Source organism: Bubalus bubalis, chromosome 13 (genome assembly GCF_019923935.1).
Source record: "Bubalus bubalis isolate 160015118507 breed Murrah chromosome 13, NDDB_SH_1, whole genome shotgun sequence".
NCBI lineage: Eukaryota > Metazoa > Chordata > Mammalia > Artiodactyla > Bovidae > Bubalus > Bubalus bubalis.
In genome coordinates, this window is record NC_059169.1 from 72,704,236 (window position 1) to 72,724,774 (window position 20,539).

Below are 20,539 nucleotides of genomic sequence, written 5' to 3' on the forward strand. Positions count from 1 at the left end.
TCAGTCTAACTATTGGCTAAAAAAACTTTTTTTAAGCTTTTTATGTAATCATATTTAATTTCCTCAATGGGCAAAGTACACTAATGATCAATTTGGTTAAAACAAACAAGCAACAGAAAGAGAAGGTCAAGCAAGTATTTGTTGTTAAGTCAGCAACCAGCAACTATTGTTGCTCAATTCATCTAACATTGAGAGAAGGGAGAAAACAGGACACTGGCGAAGCTCCTTCTATGTTTCCAGCACAGATTTTTTAAATGGCTTCGATTTCACTCCAGCAATCAAGTAGGTGAACTGGAAAGATGGGGATGGTGGGGGGCTAGGGACTTGAAGTTATCTCCTGGTTTCTAAAAAAACTTCAAAAGATTACATGAAAACATTTTACACGAGTTAAGCGGGGGCCAGAGTTCAGGTTCACTCAAGCCTGGGCATTATCCTGCGTCCTCTGAGACGAGTCTGGAGGGAGGGAGTCGGGGAGGGTGGGGATAGGGGGAAAGGCCTGTCCTTGACGTGGGGGGCGTCTTATCTTACGACAAGGGGCTGCCGGCTAAGTTGCTTCAGTCGTGTCACATTCTTTACGATCCCATGGACTGTATGGAGCCAGCCAGGCTCCTCTGTCCATGGGATTCTCCAGGCAAGCATACTGGAGTGGGTTGCCACGCCCTCCTCCACCGGCTCTTCCTGACCCAGGGATCGAACCGGCGTCTTTTACGTCTCCTGCATTGGCAGGCGGGCTCTTTCCCACTAGCGCCCACCAGGCAAGTCCTGGAAAGGGAGAACCGGCCCACAAGCGCTGTGGGAGGGGCAAGTCTGAGATAAGGGGCGTGGCCAAGGGAGGGCGGGACTGAGAAGAGGCTCGGGAAACAGGAGCCCTAGAGTTGGGGGGGCCCGGAGGAGCTGGGCCGAGGCGGTGGCTCCCGCGGCCATATTTAGGCCGAGCACTTCACTTCTGGTGCAGCTGCTCTTTCCGCCGCCACCGGAGGTGAGCCTGGGTTTGGGCAGAGGCCTGGTCGTCCTCGGGCCGCCGGGGTCCTGTGTCGCACGGGTGACACTGGGGGTTCCGGTGGGGGCGGACTCTCCTGAGCCCTTGCGGCGGGTCGCGTGGGTACGATCTCGGAGAACGCGGCCCCTGAGCCCGGCCGCGGAGAGCCGGAGCCGGAGCCGGAAGCCGAGGGAGGGGCGCTGGCCGGAGGACTTTGTCCCCAGGCTCGGCGCCTCGTCCCAAACCCTTGTTCCCCACTAAGCCTTCAAGAATTGTAACTCCGGGCGCTCGGGCCTGCAGTCTCTTTCTTTGAGCAGCTGCTTGTTTCTCAAGTGCCCACTGCGTTTCCGTAGCTGTTTCTGCGTGAAATTGATGTGCACCCCACTCATGGAGGAAGCAGACCATAGAAGTTCGCAGTCCCCACGGGAGGGGGAACCCTCTTCTCTGCACGCAGTTGCAAGCTCTTGGGAAGTCCGATCGTGTTGTAAATGCGCTGTCAGAATTGTCTCGGGGCGTGGAGGTCATCTCTGATGGGGTGGTCAGGGGAACGACATTTGCACGGACCTTGGAGGGCATTGGAGGTTGCAGAAATAATAGTGTGAGTAATCATAGCCAGCAGCGTTGTAAGTGCATGAATTAACAACCCTATCGGATTGGTCCTATTAATATCCCCATCTATAATTAATATTCCCCATCTATAAAATGGGGAAATGAGGCATAGAAAGTTTGCTCCAGTCACTACCACGACCAGAATACTACCAGGAAGTAGTACCTAGTGAAGCCAGAATTTGAATCTGGAGCGTCTGGCTCCACAACCTATTTTAAAATCACTGTACCATGGCCCCCAGTGGAAACATCCAGACTATACTAGAATGATTGAGTTTGACTAAGTTAAACAAGCCCAGAAAAATAGTGTGGGACCATTGAAGACAATTTAAGTTAAGGTGTCTGGAGTTCATGAATGCTCTTTTTTTCTCCAGGGTGGATTAAAAAATTCTTCTGTGGGCAAGCCATGTGAATTTTTATGAAGGAAAAGAGATTATGATTAGTACACAATTAATAATATGACTGAAGTATGTATGGCGTTTTATTCATCTTGCTCATTTTGTCAGTTCATAGTTTGAATTTTGTGAACTTTTAATGGAATCAAACTTGAAAAAAAATCGTATAGTTAATGCCAATGTCTTCTATTTTAGTGACATACTGGTTTTCAGCTACTGGACTGATAGTTGGGTGGGATTAACTCTCTACACCTGTAGCAGGATCCTGGCTGTGGGCCAGCATTTGTCATCTGCTAGTTAATGTGAGCAAGCTAACCATGTTTTCAAATGGACTGACTATACTTAACACTATACAACTTAACACTATTGAACTATGCACTTAAAAATGGTTAAGACAGAAGACTTTATGTTTTTATCACAATTTTAAAATAAAATTAAAAACAAATTTAAATGATGAGTGATTCCAAGTAGACCATGTTAGACCTGACTGTGACTTGTGTAGGGCACCATTGAGCAGTAAGGTAAATGGATTAAAGCCCTAGGCCTCTACTCAGGATCAGTTTTAGTGAGACATAAAAGGAAGCTAAGTTTTAATTTCTTGCATATAATTAGGATGGTGGTAATGGGAATTCAAAGGGGGGATAACTTTAAGACATTACAAACAGAATTGGGTAAGATGGGCATAGAGGAAAAGAGAGCAGAAAGAGGAATAGAAAAACGTGGTTTGAAGGTAGGAGATTGAACTTAACTTCAGCTGTGTTGAGTTTTGCTAGCCAGAGGCACATCAGGTGAGACGAGTTCAACAGGAAATTTAAATTCTGGCACCAATGTTTGAGGACGATTGAGTGGAGAGAGCCAGATTTATATTCTTTCACACAAAAAATGTAGTTGAAACTTTGGGGATGGGAGTTAAGGAAAGAATGTAAACAAAAAAGGAAAGGGAGATGGGAGGAGAAAGAAAGAATGGAAGAGAACTCAGATCCTGTAATTTCGTTGAGGAAAAGGATTTTTACGAAGAAGTGCTGGAGAGCAGTGCCATAATTGGGTGATGTTGGGGAGACCTGTGCCGGTCATTTAGAGCCAGTGGCGTGGGGACACAGTGCAGCCACAGAAATGGATCAAAGTCCGTGAGAGAGTGGGAATGGAAATCCAGGTAGAGATAGGTAGAAAACTTTTGACGCTCAGGAGAAGAAGGAAAGAATGGGTAAAATACAAAGAATACAGATTTCTGGAGATAGATAACATTTAGCCTCAATGAGTAAAGGGAACGAAAGTAAGATCTGACAGTTTGGCCTTTTGGAGGAGTAGATGCTTTGTGAATAAAGACACCTTTCTCTTTAATAGTTTTTACCTAATCGGCATTCCATGTGTTGATACCATGCAGTGAGAGAACCTTTTTCTCTGAAGATTATTGAGGTACATTTCATTGACTTTCTACGAAAATTGGCACTGTGGGTTTGGGGTTTTTTTTGTTTTTTTTTTTTTTTTGGTTTTTGTTTTGAGGTTTCAGAGAGGGGTGTTTTTATTATTCTATCGCACTCTGTAATTTCATTTCTCCCCAAGATCTCTTCATAGAACTGAAGTGAAACGTCTGTCAGACAAATGTCTCTTAGTGTGCATCGCTGCACACATTTCTGTTGTTCCTGTGTTGCACTCACTTCACCATCTTTCATAAGCCCAGTTTTCTCACCAGGTCATGTTCTCTAGCCAGTCAGCCCAGTGTCCTTAAGTTCTCATCTCTTCGCTTCTTTATGCTCCCTGCATGACAAGTTTGACCTGCAATTCAGGTGGGTTTAGGCTTCCTCTTATCTTCCTCTGCTTTTCTAGTCTCCCCTCCTGTTTTCATCACTCTCAGCAGTTGATCATATCTCATACTTTGAAATTACGATTTAAAACTTTTTTTCTGTTCATTTAAAAAGAAAAAAGAAAGAAAATGAAAAAACCTTTCTTCATTGGAATCTTATTCCAGGAAAAGTTTTTAACCAAACACAAGGCCTTGTGGCAAAGTAGATATTAAGGTTATTTAGACTATGGGCCTAGGTAAAGCGACGATGCTGTTCCATCAGCTGGCCTTCCCATTCTGCCACACCCAGGGTGGATGGTCATCTACCTTAAGAAAGGAAGATAACTCTATTGAGAATGTATAGTGGACTGTTACCTTTGTTGTAAAAAGTATGTCCCATTTATACATCATTTGGTCTTTTTTTCAGGATCATCTACCCTTTGGTACAGACCAAAAAGCAAGTAGTAATTGGACAGGTACATTAAACTTTATTTTTGATATATTACTTTTGAACTTGAATATAAAAAATCTAGTAACTTGGCTTAAAATATGCTGTGTTTAGCTTAGGAAAATTTTAGTGAAAAGTGTAATTGCCTAGTATATCATATCTAGTTCTTAGCTTATGTCTTGATTTTTTTGTTGAGCCTTTTTTCTTAATTCATAATTGAAGACAGTTTCTAAAATGGGTGGTTAGGGGGAAAAAGAACTTTAAAAGGTTTTTTAAAAATTCATTCTACCAATTTGAAAAACAGTATTTTCACTTTGTCTTCTTTGCCCAAATGGAAAGTATTTGATTTTGAATTTTAATTAAAAAGAGCATTCAAAGAGTAGAAGAAACAGACCAGTGATGAGTTACTAAAATAGGTGAATAGCAAAGTATAAAAACGATAGAGGTAAAGATCAAGTTAATTTTAAAAACATTCACATAATTGGTAGCTAAAAGTTTAAAAAATGTATTCATTAATTCAACAAATAATTTTTAGATATCTTTCATGTACTAGATATATTCGCGGTGTACCATGTTTTGGGAAAACAGATATAGTCCCTGCTAGGTCTAAAAAATAGGAATTCCTTGCAGAATAATTCCACCATGTAAATTTTATTCTTTGGTCTCATGTGCATATATTTTAAAAGTGTACTTCTGTCTCTTTTAATTCATTGTTTAAGATAGAGTCATGAACAAGAATGGCTGAAGTTAATATTTAGTAACTAATAACATCATTTTTTTCTAAAATTGGCCTTTTGAAGATTAAAAGCATAAACCTTTGAATAGAAGGTAATTCCTCTGTGTGTAATTGTAATACCCTAATGCTATCAAATTAGTCAATCTTTTCTGGGAAAAAAAAAAAAGTTTTTTTTAAGAGTATTTTAAAACCCTCTGGTGAGGCAGGAAAGCAGAGCAGCAGAGGGGCTCTGAGGTCAGACTCTCTGGGTCACACCCCAGATTTCCAGCGTGAAGCTCAGTGTTTGGATTTATCGAGGTGATTACCTAAACGTAAGGTGGAAACTAATCTTTTACAAAGGCATTTCCCGAATAAGCTTTCCAAGATTATTTTTACATGTCTTTTTAGAGTAACCGTAGCAGCACAGCTGGACGAGCATGCAGTAGAGCATTTCACAGAGCAGACCACCAGGGTGGTAATACCTGTTCCTGGGATCCGAGGATTTTTATATTTAGTGGGTATGATTTACTGATTTATAATAAGGAGAGAAAGGGAATCCTTCCTTGAGAAATACAAATCAGAATCAGTCTGGTTTTTTGTTGCTCAGTGGGTGCTTAACCATACATAAAAGATGGTGTTCCAGTTTTTTGTGGGGTTTTTTTTGGTATTATTATTAAAAATTAATAATGTGTAGTATTTTAACATTTAAGTTTAAAATTATTCATGAAAACTTTAAGATGTTTTGGAGAGAAAAGAATTAACCAAACTTCAAAAATTTTTTCTGACAAATTCCATAGACTGAGGAGACTGGTAGACTACAGTCCATGGGGTCGCAAAGAGTCGGACACGACTGAGCGATTTTCCTTTCACTTTTAATTCTCTTAGGACAGCCATATGTTTTACTTGCTGGTTTGTTTTAAAAGGAGAAATGTTGATCTGAAAGTTGTACGGCACTTTCTCTGAAATACTCTGCTAGGATGAGTAATTTGATCTGGTTTAAGGTATAGGAAAGTGCCTATGCTGTAAGTGTTGAATACATATTCTTTCTTATTATTATCAAAACCATTACTGTTACATCATTTTCCTCCCATTTTCTTACCAGCCATAATCAGTCATACCATTGACTCTTTTGTTACAGTTCACAGCAAACTATTAACAATGTTTAATCTTCTAAGCTAAAGTAATCAGTTAATAACTTATTTGTGTTCTCTCGCTTTCTTAAAGGAATTTGGGGCCGTCCACAGACATACACACCATGAAGCTTGTTAATAAATTAGTAATGACATACCAGAGTACTTAAGTTTTCTAAAGTGAATATAACAACTCTAAGTGTACCTAATAAACTTAGTCCCTTTCATAATATTATTTATCAGAAAATTAGCATGTGAAAAAATTCGAGGTGGCAGACAGCCGTAGGTTTAGATACTTTATCTGAAAACAGTTCTGTTGCAGATTTTTTAAGAGCTAATTCTCTGGAGATTGATGAGGTCCCTCTTCACTAGTAGGGGAAGAATGGCCCTGAAACAGGTTTCCAGCAGCAAGTGCTTTGGCGGACTGCAGAAAGTTTTTGAACATGACAGGTAAGTACAAAGAGGATACAATTTTAGATCTCTCTCTGCTTCCACCTACTTAAATCTTTAAATAAGCCCATGAAAGATCACGGTTGCATGAATAACTGTTTACATGGAAAACCTGTGGTTTTTATCAAATTTATCTTACCTAGTTTTGACATTGGTGATAGTAATAAGATATTTACTTGTAAATTACATATAAATTTCATATTTATACAAAAAGAATTAAGGGTGTGGTCCATTTCAGTGTCTGTGAGCAAACATGTAGTTTAAGATCTTTACATTTGTTATTTCATACATTTCTTTAGAAACAATTTTTCTTTTAAAAATTTTCATGCTATATTGAGGGTATTACATTTATTCTTTTAATTCATTCTTCTCCAGATGACTGTGTACCATGAACAGTATAAGCTCAGGTTGATTAGTATGCTAAATTGGCCCTGTTCTTTCTTCAAGGGCTAGGGGCTATACCCTAAAATGTTGATGAGATTACTTATTCTGGACGTTAAATCACTTGTTTTACATTTCTTTCTGACTAATGAGGGGCAATTTTTTTTTTTGATGTCTGTTAAAATTATAGTGTTGAACTGAAGTGCAAAATGAAATTTGCTGTCTATTTACCACCAAAGGCAGAAACTGGAAAATGCCCTGTGCTATATTGGCTGTCTGGTAAGTGTTATGCATTTGAGTTTTGTAAAGGGGTTTCTTTTTCTTTTTTCCTGGCTTATCTTACTCTTCCATCTTGACTTTTTGGTGTGTTTTCTTAACCATCTATAAAAAACTTTAGGAGCCTATAGTCTGCTCTTACTGTATCCTGAGAACAATTTCAAACCTACTGAATTACATTTCTTTTATTACTTCTTTTTCATGTCTGTGTTGTTATTGTGTAATTGCTAAGTTGTGTTGGACTCTTTTGCGACCCCATGGACTGTAGCCCACCAGGCTCCTCTGTCCATGGGATCTCTGGGCAAGAATTCTGGAGTGGATTGCCATTTCCTTTTCCAGAGGATCTTCTCGACCTAGGGATCTAACCTGTGTCTCCTGCATTGGCAGGTTGATTCTTTACCACTGAGCCAACCAGGGAAATCTACTTCTTTTTCAGTTAGACTACATAATTTAGCAGAAAATATAAAGTTCTAGACTCATTGGCAAAAGCTTAGAAAACTTACTTAGTTTGTGCCTAAACCAAACATTTCTTTAGAGACTTTACCACTCAAATAGAACAATGTTAGGTAAAATCAGGATACCTGTGATATGGTAATTAGAAACCACAGACAAGTAACTTCTTACAGCGTTCTCTAGAATGTTTTAATTGGACCCGGATCTTCTCTGGCAACAGTCTGGAACATCCCAGAAGACTTCTTCTTAAACACTGGTGAATATCAGACTGTCCAGTGGATTGTGAGAGCTCTTTCACAAGATCCTGGCACTTCATCTTTAGAAGTAAACATTTTAAGAGATTCATAGAAAACCAAATTATGTCATAGAGTTGTATTGTTGTTTCTTTAAAATTGCTTCTTATAACTTTGATTGACTAAATCCTCCCTTAATGTATGTTTTCTCACCAAATTATCAGTCTTTGAGAATTATATTTCATTTTAAAGGGTATAAATTAAGTACCTACATAATTTTAACTCAGCTTCACTTTCACTTTCCTGCATTGGAGAAGGAAATGGCAACCCACTCCAGTGTTCTTGCCTGGAGGATCCCAGGGATGGGGGAGCCTGCTGGGCTGCCGTCTATGGGGTCACATAGAGTCAGACACGACTGAAGCGACTTAGCAGCAGTAGCAGTTCTCTTCTTAGTACACTGAGAAATTCAAAGATGATTAGTCTAAATTTTATTGCTGAGAACTACTTGTATATAAAAATATCTTAGTATTATGATGACCATAATATTATCTCACTGTGAACATTTATGTTTTGATGCAGGAGTAGTATCAACATACTTGATAACACGCCATTGGGGTTGTCATAGCATTTGGTTTATGCACCATATTGCCATTCTACAGTTTGAAAAATTCTGAATTCCCAAACACATCTAGTCCAGAGGATTTCTGTAATTGAAATTGTAGTGCATAACTTTGAAAAGGCAGCTAAGGCATCATTTAACCTAAGACAATTCTTAGATCGATACTGTTACAAATTTTATGAGAAGAGAAACTTTAGTGTCTTTTTCAGCATGATTTCTTTAAAACAAACAAACAAACCTTTTTAATAGTAAGTGAGGAGATCAGTCCTGGGTGTTCATTGGAAGGACTGATGTTGAAGCTGAAACTTCTTTGGCCACCTGATGCAAAGAGCTAACTCATTTGAAAAGACCCTGATGCTGGGAAAGATTGAGGGTAGGAGAAGGGGATGACAGAGGATGAGATGGTTGGATGGCATCACTAACTTGATGGACATGGGTTTGGGTGGACTCTGGCAGTTGGTGATGGACAGGGAGGCCTGGCGTGCTGCGGTTCATGGGGTTGCAGAGAGTCAGACACAACTGAGCAACTGAACTGAGCTTACTTTCTTGTGTTGTTAAATAAAGCTTATAAGCCGTTTACAGTAAAGCATGGGATAACAATATTTTTGATCTTTAGGTTTAACTTGCACAGAACAAAATTTTATATCAAAATCTGGTTATCATCAAGCTGCTTCGGAACACGGCCTTGTCGTCATTGCCCCAGATACCAGCCCTCGTAAGTGTTCTTATTCCGGAGATCCTTTGTAAAAGTATAAATCTTTAAGACTAAGTTACAAGCAGAGTAACATGTACACAATTTATTTTGTATTTTTGCTATTTACTAATCTTTCAGGCAACATCATGACTCTAAAATACCGTACTATATATTTTCCTCACTGAATTTTACTAACAGTTTTGCTATTCCCATTTTATAGATTGACACTTTAAAACAGAGACTGAGCAACTCAATTAATCTTTATCATATTAGCACTAGTACCAAAATAACTTAAAATGCATAGGAAATAATTTTTTGTTCCTTGGGTAGCCTGTCTTGTCATGTAGTTATCTTTTCTCATTTCTGTTAGTCATCAAACAGTCATGCAGCTAAACAAATATTAGTTTTAATACAAGTGATTATAATGTATACATTAGAGAAATGAGAATATCAGGTATTTGAGAATTCAATCCATCAGATAGTTGAAACTTGTTTTGTGACCCTGGAAGGGTCAGGAAATGGAATTTAAATGGAAGCTAAAACTATCTGGAAGTTGAATGACCAGCCTTGGGAAGCAGTGCATTTCCTTTCACAGTCCCTATGATACAAAAAGTAAAACATGTGTCACAGGAAATGTAATAAAATGTTTAATTCAGAAGAGCATCAAAAATATAAAATGTCTCCAGAATAAACTTTTAAAATAAGGTTTATTTTTAAGTAAAAACCATAAGAAATTCTTAATGATCGTTAGTGGAAAAGTGCCATGTTCCTGGATGAGCAGACTGACTCTTACAAAGAGGTCATTTCCATCCAATTACATATCACTATGATTTTATTCGAAATCTCAGTGGTTGACTTTACTTTGTCAACAAAGGTCCGTCTAGTCAAGGCTGTGGTTTTTCTAGTGGTCATGTATGGATGCGAGAGTTGGATTGTGAAGAAAGCTGAGCGCTGAAGAATTGATGCTTTTGAACTGTGGTGTTGGAGAAGACTCTTGAGAGTCCCTTGGACTGCAAGGAGATCCAACCAGTCCATTCTGAAGGAGATCAGCCCTGGGGTTTCTTTGGAAGGAATGATGCTAAAGCTGAAACTCCAGTACTTTGGCCACCTCATGGCGAAGAGTTGACTTATTGGAAAAGACTCTGATGCTGGGAGGGGCTGGAGGAGAAGGGGACGACAGAGGATGAGATGGCTAGATGGCATCACTGACTCAATGGACATGAGTCTGAGTGAACTCCGGGAGTTGGTGATGGACAGGGAGGCCTGGTGTGCTGCGATTCATGCGGTTGCAAAGAGTCAGACATGACTGAGCGACTGAACTGAACTGATGATTTTATTCAAAATCCCAGTGGTTGACTTTAAACTGCATGCAAGTATATAAAATAAAACCTAATTAATTAAAAAAGAATGTAAGAAAATTCCACTGGGGGGATGGATAAATAGGAGAAACAGGATGGAATGATTCCAGAGTATATAAGAAGACATTTTCACTGTCAGTTCAAGATAGTGAATTGAGCACAAGCGTTTGTCCCCATTCTCTTCTGAGATCACAGTGGTACATAGAAGCAAAGAAGTGTTGGGGTAGTGAGGAGGGTTATCAGAGAAGAAATTTCAACACATTTATGAAGGATAAAAAGAAGGTTGAAACCCTTTGACAGGTAAAACAGAGTGAGGATATGTTCAGAACACTTAGGAGCTTCTAACATCAACAGAGAAAGCCAGTGAATGCCCCAGCTTGGAGGACCACGTCCTCCCTTTCCTACCTCATTGGCTAGAACTAGTCACAGGACCGCACTCGAGGGCAAGGACATATGTGCGCCAAAAGGCCAGAGAGCTCACAGTGTCCAGTGAACTGCTCTGATGCAACTGAATATTCAGGTTCATTTTAAAGTGTATTATTAAACGTGGGCCATTACTAACAGAGTAGATGAAACCACGAGACTTTTCTCTAATTAGGTGGCTGCAATATTAAAGGAGAAGAGGACAGCTGGGACTTTGGCACTGGTGCTGGGTTTTATGTCGATGCTACTGAAGATCTTTGGAAAACTAACTATAGAATGTACTCTTACGTAACGAAGGAGGTAATTCAGTTTACATTATAATTGTTAATCGATGACTGTGAAAGTTTGATTTTGGACACAAGGTCCTTCTAGTCTTTTAAACTAAGGTATGGTATTGTTGAATCTGTTTGGTATATGTGATGAGATGTCCCATTCTCTGCGGCCCGTGGACTGTGGCCCACCAGGCTGCTTAGTCCATGGAATTTTCCAGGCAAGAATACGGGAGTAGGTTGCCATTTCCTACTCCAGGGGATCTTCCCGCCCCCGGGACTGAACCCACATCTCTTGGGTCTCCTGCTGCAGCCACTAGTGGCGCCTGGGAAGCCTATTTAGTATATATTTACTCATTAACCTTTGTAAAGATTCCCGAGTTTACTGGTACTGTACTCCTATTTTCTACAATTTAAATTCACTAAATACAATTTTAAAGAATTTAATAATTATTTTGATACCTGTTTACATTGACCAGGTTATACAAAGCAAATAGTATATGAAAACACTTTGCATTTCTCTGGTAGTTGGTTCATTCAGACATATTTCACAGGCATTAATCATAATCAGAAAGGATAAGTGGTAAAGCATTGCTTCTATTAATAATATTTGTGTACAGTTTATGCATTTTTCTAAATTTTATATGATTTTAACAATGTCCGCATCATAAAAATTCAGAAATAATAGTATAAAGTTTTAATCATGTGTAATTCTTTCACCCCAGACAACTATATTTTGGTATATTCCAGACTTTATTTTATGAGTAGTTTTCATATAATTGTGAAACATTTTTATCTTGTTCGTTTTTAGTTATATAAAACAAATATTTTATAATATTCTGATCTATTTGTAACATAATTTTAAGAATTGGATAGTATTCCATCATATGCCATGATTTACTTTTTTCCAATGGAGCTATTTATATGTTTACGTATGTTTTTTGCCATAATGTGTATTACTGCATTGATTATCTTTGTGTATAACTTTTTCTACCCATAAGAACTTTTCCTGTAGAATAGATTCCAGGAAGTGAAATTATTGGATCAAAGTTTAGAACATTTTGAAGTTTCTTTCTGCATTATTGTCTTAAATTTGCTTTCTAAGGGTGATGTATCATATATTCTCCAGTGATATATAATCATTGTCTATCCTGCATCTTTTTAAAATCTTTACGCTGTAAACCATTTTAAGACTGTGATTTGGAAGTATTGATTTTTTTATACAACTTTGAAAGAGTCTAAACTTACTTCTCTCATATCTTCTGTCCCACCATTAAATTCTCTCTAGCTTCCCCAACTTGTAAATGACAATTTTCCAGTGGACCCCCAAAGGATGTCTGTTTTTGGCCACTCTATGGGAGGCCATGGAGCTCTGATTTGTGCTTTGAAGAATCCTGGAAAATACAAAGTAATATTACCTAAGCTTCTAGTGACAGATATTTCTCTTGAATAATATAATATTAGGAACTTACAGAGATTGAAATTAGATACTGTTGTTTAGTATTGGAACTAAACTTTTCTAGTGTTGGGAATTTCAAGAGATTGTGGGGGAAGACTATTAAATTGACCATACAATATATGCTACAGATTTAAAAGAATAGGCCTTGTATCCCATTGTTTTCTCATTGGTCTGCTAGGGGTATTATCAAGAAATTTTCATTGCTTCTATACAAACTATAGTTTTCCAGGCTTTTTTTTTTTTCCTAAAAGTTAGGCTTGACTAATGTTATTGTGGCAGTATGTTATCATTTACTTATATTTTTATCAAGAATATTCTCACATAAAGGTTACTCTGATTTTCTATTATTTTAAAAGCAAAAACTGAGTAGAAATTCATCATAAACTTTCATTTGTGCCTTATTTAATGAAAATGTAATGTACTGCTTGGTTGCTTTAGCAATTATATTTTATTAGCTCTTTGAATAGAACACACAAAGGATGATGGATCTTGGAGAGGCATATAATCTAAGCTGATAGTATAGCAGAAGAAAACTCGTTCACAGGGATTTTCATGGCAAGTCAGAGTTTTTAAGCAAGTTGCAAATATCTCTGCATAGTCAACTTACGAAAATATAACTTGTTTGTAAATTTTATTTTATTTTTGTGCCTTAAGTCTGTGTCAGCATTTGCTCCACTTTGCAACCCAGTGCTCTGTCGTTGGGGCAAAAAAGCCTTTACCGGATATTTGGGAACAGATCAAAGTAAATGGGAGGTAGGTACTGGATGGCTGTCTTAATACTCATTCATAAGTTTTCAAATTTGTTGAAAAGCTGCACTACAGACATTATATTCCTAACTTATTCAAGTAAGGATCCAGGGTCCCTTGCATTGCAAGCAGATTCTTTACCATCTGAGCCACCAGGGAAGCCCAAACATCCAGAGCTAAAAATAATTAACAAAAGTGAATACATATAACAATAACAATACCCATGAAGGATCTTTTTTAAATTGTATTGAATTATGGCAGATATTCTGAGGCTACATCTTTTTTCTGCTAATGATTAATTTATATGTTTATTTTCTAAATTAACATTATGAAAAATACCCCCATTACTAAATTTAGACTTATCTCTTATTAACTATGTGCTCGATTGTATGGTAAGAACCAGGAGGCCTGGGTTTTTATTTTCTGTTTCAAAATCTAGTGTCTCTCAGGTTTAGATTTTTAATTCTAGGCTTAACAGCCTTTAAACATAGATACTGTGTATGTAATGTACATTTATGAGTCTATTTCCAACAGCGAGATTGCTTTTTAAAGCATAAGAGCAGATGCTTCTAGATGAAAATAAAACAGGCCCTTTTTTCCAAGACTGTGCAGAAATGGGCTATTTGAACACTCCTACCAAGAATTTGAATATTTTGCAAATGAGCTCATCACCATGTGCTTGTTAGCAAGTAGCAGATACTTGAGTTGGGGGGGGGGGGAACCTTTTTTGTCTCATTGCTGTTTATTCAAAATCATTTACACATGGACCCCTATTTTACTTAAGTTTGGTCATTGAAATTCTAACAGAATTGGAAAGTTAATGTCTTAGTCACTAGATTAAAGTTTTGTTTTGCTTAGGCCTAGGTTTTCATTATATTGCAAGAATGCCAAAAATTGGTACTATTAGTTACTTGGAGAACAACGCATTGACAATTCTTGTGCGTCAGTAGTTTGAGTTTTCACCATATGCAGTGTTTGTGTGGAGTTTTGAAATCTTCTGTCAAGAAGGTGATGATCCTTTCCTGCCCACAGGGGCCTTATGGTCTAATAGAAGATTTGAGTGAAAGACCAACTGATTGAGAGAAGTAGGGGAGAGGTAGCCTATAAAGGAACGTGTATCCTTTTTCTCCAAGTGGCAGTAGATTTTACTGTCTTAATTATGCTGTGTTTAGGCCAGCATTTAATTTACTCTTGGAAGAAGGAGGCTATGCAGAATTATGAAATCATAGAACTTTACACTAGTTGGACTTTGTATGTTTCCTTTCACTCTCCTTTTAAGACTAAAGAAAGCAAGTCTGAAAAAGCATGATACTTTAGAAGGGAAAATCTTTTGCTTGTCTTGATCAATGTATCAGTGGGGTTAGTGAATATACATGAGTGATCAGCATTTAAACATGGATGGTAAAATAGAAAATTGTAACTAGTGGCAGCTCCTCGGATACTAAATTTGAGTTGTTAACATAATTCAGGTTATTCAAGTCTTCCTGAAAGTTCCTGGAGATGGTAGATATTTGGTGGTTTTCAGCAGATAGCAAAAGAGAGATATATGTCTGGAATTAGTCAAAAAGCAGAAACAAAAATAGACTGCTTATTTGAAATAGAAGAAATAGTCAATTTGTGAAAGGATTTACAAAGGAAAAATATCAGGGTTTTTGGAGTTGAGAAGTGGTTAATAACCTTGATGATTTAGAAGAAAAAAGTTTACACAATGAAGAATACTTGAGATATAAAATCCTTGCTGTTGGTCTAGGACTGCTTGAAAGTAAGGAAGAGGCTGTAATGAGAATAGCATTCTGAAGACCTTATAAATAAAAACCAGACAAGCCAACTTAATCAGCCTTAGAGCTTGAATGACTTAAAATTTCTATTCGGTTCTAGTATAGGATATTCTGAAGAATATCTTTCTGGCGCTTGTGAATTTACTTTTCATTATTTCTCCTCTTTTTATAGGCTTATGATGCTACCTGTCTTGTGAAGTCCTATCCAGGTCCTCAGCTGGATATACTAATTGATCAAGGGAAAGAGGACGAGTTCCTTTCCGACGGACAGTTACTGCCTGATAACTTCATAGCTGCCTGTACAGAAAAGAAAATCCCTGTTGTTTTCAGATTACAAGAGGCAAGTACCGGGAAACCTTAACTTGCTCTAAATTCACTATTAAAAAAACAAGATTCCATAGTACTTTTTAAATTTTATTTTAGAATTTGAAAAGGTACCCCTAGTAAAGATATTTTCTAATTATAATAAGACAAAGTGAAAACCTCCCTATTAAGTCGATGATATCTAAGACCAGATTACAAAGAAATAGGAACGCTTTTGGCAGTGAAAAGGATTTACAATTTTCTGTCCTACTGTAAGATCAGTAAATAGCTCAAAGTTTGATGCTTGGGTGGTACTTAATCATCAGCATTATCGGGTGTCTTTCTTTACACATGCAGCTGTTGTTGCAGTCAAATAAAAAGACAAGCTTACACCTTAATTACTCTTCTCTTTAGCTACACCTCTTAGCCTCGGAAGCGGTGTATTGTCTGACACGCACATATGCACTATATATTGAGTTAGATACTAACCTATCTGTTGAGCTGCTTGCTCGTTGCTTAAGAACGATTACTGGATTTCGATTGGTTGGCAGATTTTCCTTTTTCCTTGGCTAAAATACTTTTGACTATTCACTACTCACCTAACTCTATGCTAATATAGTTATAATTAAAGAAATTCTGCCTTTATTTTTTAAAAAATTATATAATCACACACTTCAGAACATAATATAAACCAAATTTTTCTTTCAGGATGAAAAATGAACCCTGAAAATTATACATGGCCAGGCTTTTTAAAAACATTTTTATTCATGTTTATGGGTAATATGCCATATGGATAATATGTTTATGGGTAATATTCCAGGCACATTGATCTAAAACTTATAATGATAAGTGTTATCTAGATCACTCCAGTGTTCTTGCCTGGAGAATCCCAGGGACGGGGGAGCCTGGTGGGCTGCCGTCTGTGGGTCGCACAGAGTCGGACACGACTGCCGCGGCTTAGTAGTAATAGTAGTAGTAGATCAGTGTGTAAGCTTACAAAACTGTTTTCACAGCATTAACTCATTTTATCCTTATATGACCAGATGAGAGACCATTCCTATCCTGTCCACCTGTTTGGGTTTTTTTTACTTTTTTTCAGCTTTTTTTTTTTTTGTGGTAAAATACCACAATACCACATAAAATTTACTACCTTAACTCTTTTTAAGTGCAATTTCAGTGGTGTTAAATACATTCATAATGCCCTGCAGCTTTCACCATCATTCCTCTCCACAGTTCTTTTCATCTTGTAAAATTACAACTCTGCTCCCATTAAGCACTAACCCCCCATCCCTCCCTGCCCCCAACCCTTAGCAGCCAACATTTTACTTCCTGTCTCTGCGACTGCCCTGAGGATTTCCCATAAGTGGGCTCATACAGTATTTGTCTTTTTGTGACTAGCTGATTTCACTTAGCATAGTCCTCTTAAGGTTCATCCATGTTGTATCATGTGCCAGAATTTTCTTCCTTTTTAAGGCTGAATAATAGTTCATCCTATGCATATACCAGATTTTGCTTATTCAGTCATCTGTCAGTGAACCATGTAGGTTGCTTCCAAGTCTTAGCTGTTGTGAATAATGTTGCTATAAACACAGATGTGTAAATGTTTCCTGAAGATTCTGCTTTAGTTATTTTGGTTATTATACCCAGGAGTGGAATTGTTGGGTCATGTGGTAATTCTGTTTTTAATTTTTTGAGGACACTTCATACTATATTGCATAGCAGCTATACCACTTTACATTCCCATCAGCAGTGCACAATTCTGATTTCTCCACATCCTCCCCAACATTCCTTTTTTCTTTCTTGTGACTATCCATCATTTAAAAATAGAATTTTTTTATTAATAGATTAATTTGAACATTTATCATCAGAATTACATGTTTTAGATCAATGATCAACCTTGAGAAACTTTATTATAAAGATAACAGTGTGTTAAATTTTATTAACTCTAGCTATAAGTGATAGAACAAAGCGTGTTTTTTCCCAAATGACTTGAACTTCTTGGCAATAGTGCTGTTGGTTGCCTCTTCTGCATCCCTTGAGTTTATGCCAGGAAATTTTGTTGTTTCCACTAACAGCAAAGTTTCAGCCTTTCCTACAAAGACTGAAAAATTTCTAGAGTTTGTTATAAAAGCAGCAGGGTTAGAACACTGATGAAATTCTTGAGGGGAAAAAATAAGTCAATTTATTTATTTCTAAAATGCCTATATCCCAAGCAATTGAAACACGTAGTTGTCTGTGCTTAGTGAAGAGTCAAGACAAAGCATTCCTTTTCCTTTTTTATTTAAAGATGAGAAAGCATTGAAATCATCAGTCACAATTTTTAGCTCAGGCCGTTTTCTGTCCACTTTCCTTGCAGCATGGGCAGTTTGAGGGACTGCACAGTCTGGAGCAGATCACGTTTAGGTTTGTTTTAGTTGAATGCGCAGCACAATGATCATACCTCGGCAGTGGCTCCAAAGAGGCAACTTTTCAGAGTTTCAAGCCAACTTCAGTTGACTTCAGACTACCTCAGGTCTGAGGGACTTACTATCTGCTTTATCGTTAGGGTTTCCCAGGTGGCTCAGTGGTAAAGGATCCACCTGCCAATGCAAGTAGATGCAAAAGACACTGGTTCGATCTCTGGGTCGGGAAGATCCTCTGGAATAGGAAATGGCAACCCGCTCCAGTATTCTTGCCTGGAAAGCCTCATTGACAGAGGAGCTTGGTGGGCTCAGTCTGTGGGGTCGCAAAGAGTCGGACACGAATGAGCATGCACGCATACCTGTTTTTGGTCAGGTCCATTTTTTTATCTGAAAACTGGCAGGTACCACTTGGTACTATGCTTCACAGGTTTTGTGGCCTAAAAATCATGGGCGTATTTGACCTCTTAACAAGAATTACGTGGGTGCCAAATGCTTGTCTCCTGAGCTTTCTTTATGTAAGAAACTGTCCTTCAGCTTTAAATTAACTGGGACTGGTCTAATCATTGAGTGATGTGAAACCAAATAGTTCCAAGGCTCAGCCTTAATTTTGACAGCATTCCTGTCAGATTCACTTCTACAGTTTGGCCACTGAAAATAGAAAACAGATGGCTTTTAAGTTTCTTTGATGATTTTAAAGTAGAGTTCTTTATTAACTGGTGTACCCAAGATATGCTTTGCGTACTGCTGGAAGTTAGAGATTGAGAACATTTACTGCTTCATCAAAACCTTAGGGATTTTGCCTTGTTCCCTGAAATGCAGGTGATATTTTTTATTAGGTCCAGTTTTGTTTCTTCAGTGCTTAGAAAAATTCGTTTTTCTTCCAGTCAGACCATTTGCTTGATCAGGTTAAACTTTCTTAGACTCTTATCTTCCCTGGTTTATTCTATTTTATATTTTAATTGCCTCTGGCAGGGTAAGGGCTGTCCTAAAAATTACCTGGTTTTTAACATCCTTAAGTTCTTTCCATCCTATTCTTTTTTTTTTTTTTTTTTTTTTTTGGTTTATTTGGTTTATTGCTGAGAGATGTCAGCATTTAATTAATTATTCCTTTTTCCCCAGCTGTAGTAGGCTTTTACTGCACAGGAGGTCAAATTCTTAATGTGATTTATGATGGCCCTGTTTAACTTCCCAGGATAGGGCATTTGGCTGTTCACATGTTCTTTCTCTGTGTTGTTTACGTGTGCTTATTTTGTATCTTAACATTTCCTTATCGGTGGTTGTGTGTTTCCTTTGGGATTTGGAACTTCTTGCCCGTGTTCCTAAACTCTCTAAATTCTGAGTCTTTTATGTCCTTGTTGATAGGACCACATGTTTACTCTGTGCATTTAATTAATGTGTTATTTCTTTTCTTTGCATATATTAATAGCAGCATCTAGAAACTAGGCTATGCAGAATGTTTCTTTTTTTTTTCTTTTTACATTTTTGCTATTCTTTTTTCAGTGAAAATATTGAAGTACAAGTGTAATAAGCTTTACTTTGATTAGAAACCATTCACATATGGTGATAGTTTAATTATTTACAAGCAAATTAAGTGACATGCAAGACATACTTAATGTCCCTTTATTGACTTTTCTGAATGGTAGATAAACATCTCTCTGTTTTGTCTTCTAGGGTTATGATCACAGCTACTACTTTATTGCAACCTTTATTGCTGATCACATCAGACATCATGCAAAATATCTGAATGCATGAAAAACTTCAGATAAGAGAATCTCTTCAGGATTATAAAATTATAATAAACAGAATTGCAAGGAAATAAGATTTTAAAACTTTGGATTTCATAATGCTAAAAATGCTTCATTCTGTAGTTGAATCACTCACTGAATAAATATATCAAACCTGCTTCTGATTTTTAAAGTTACTTTACCAGTGTTCACTTGGGAAATATTTGATACTTAACAGCTTTTTCAAGATCATTTGGAAATGATTCAGAGGCATGGGCTCTTTTTCCGTATTGTTTTGTATCTAGTGTCTAACAACTGCTTGGCTTCTAGTGGTCACTGAGTTGAATATTTGTTAGTTGGTGAATACAGAAATAGACTCAGAAAGATTTAGTGAATTTCCCATCATTACACAGTTATTTGTGGGAGAGCTAAGATTAGAAGTCAGATTTCCAGAACCCAGTCAACTATATTTCTTATCTGTTGAGTCAAATGGATTTGTGGATGTTGGTTAATGGACCTCTCTCAAGAGACAAGAATTAAATACTAGATTAGATCTGAAATTAGATAAGGAAACTTGTTTCATATGTTACTGTGAAAGATATTTTCCTTTAATTACATGCAGAAATGTAGCTTGATAAACTCGGCCAAGAAAAGTAATGATTCTCTTTGTAAGTACCAGAGTGTGTTCCTTCCAGAACATAATGGACACACTTTTGAAACATGATAGGTGAATTCTGGTTGTTTTAAAAGAAATATATTTTTCTGTTAACGAGCACAGAAGTTATACATTTTAAACATTCAAGAAGAGTGCATATTACATGGTAATAGAGGAAGACATCAGGTTTTTAAAGTTATAAAATAAGTACTATGTAAATGTGAATTAGACTAAACTTTTTTAAAATTATTACTATTTA

General features: G+C 37.3%; 1 protein-coding gene across 19 annotated transcripts; it reads left to right on the forward strand.

Moving 5' to 3' along the window:
- The first annotated feature begins 225 nt into the window (after positions 1-225).
- Positions 226-19,803, forward strand: ESD (esterase D). 19 transcript variants are annotated; one of them, XM_025262987.3, is made up of 13 exons: positions 833-979; positions 1,960-2,052; positions 3,325-3,396; positions 4,191-4,239; positions 5,335-5,440; positions 6,429-6,506; positions 7,078-7,166; positions 9,085-9,183; positions 11,119-11,243; positions 12,501-12,620; positions 13,326-13,424; positions 15,369-15,536; positions 19,573-19,803. In XM_025262987.3, exons 6-13 carry the CDS (start codon positions 6,439-6,441, stop codon positions 19,651-19,653), a joined length of 849 nt encoding a protein of 282 aa, XP_025118772.2. In that variant the 5' UTR covers positions 833-979; positions 1,960-2,052; positions 3,325-3,396; positions 4,191-4,239; positions 5,335-5,440; positions 6,429-6,438; the 3' UTR covers positions 19,654-19,803. The 19 variants fall into 19 exon arrangements, with proteins under 19 accessions (XP_044782736.1, XP_025118772.2, XP_025118776.2 ...); XM_025262991.3 differs by having other exon boundaries at positions 6,432-6,506; XM_044926801.2 differs by lacking the exons at positions 833-979; positions 5,335-5,440 and adding an exon at positions 226-282 and having other exon boundaries at positions 6,368-6,506.
- Positions 19,804-20,539: the final 736 nt, after the last annotated feature.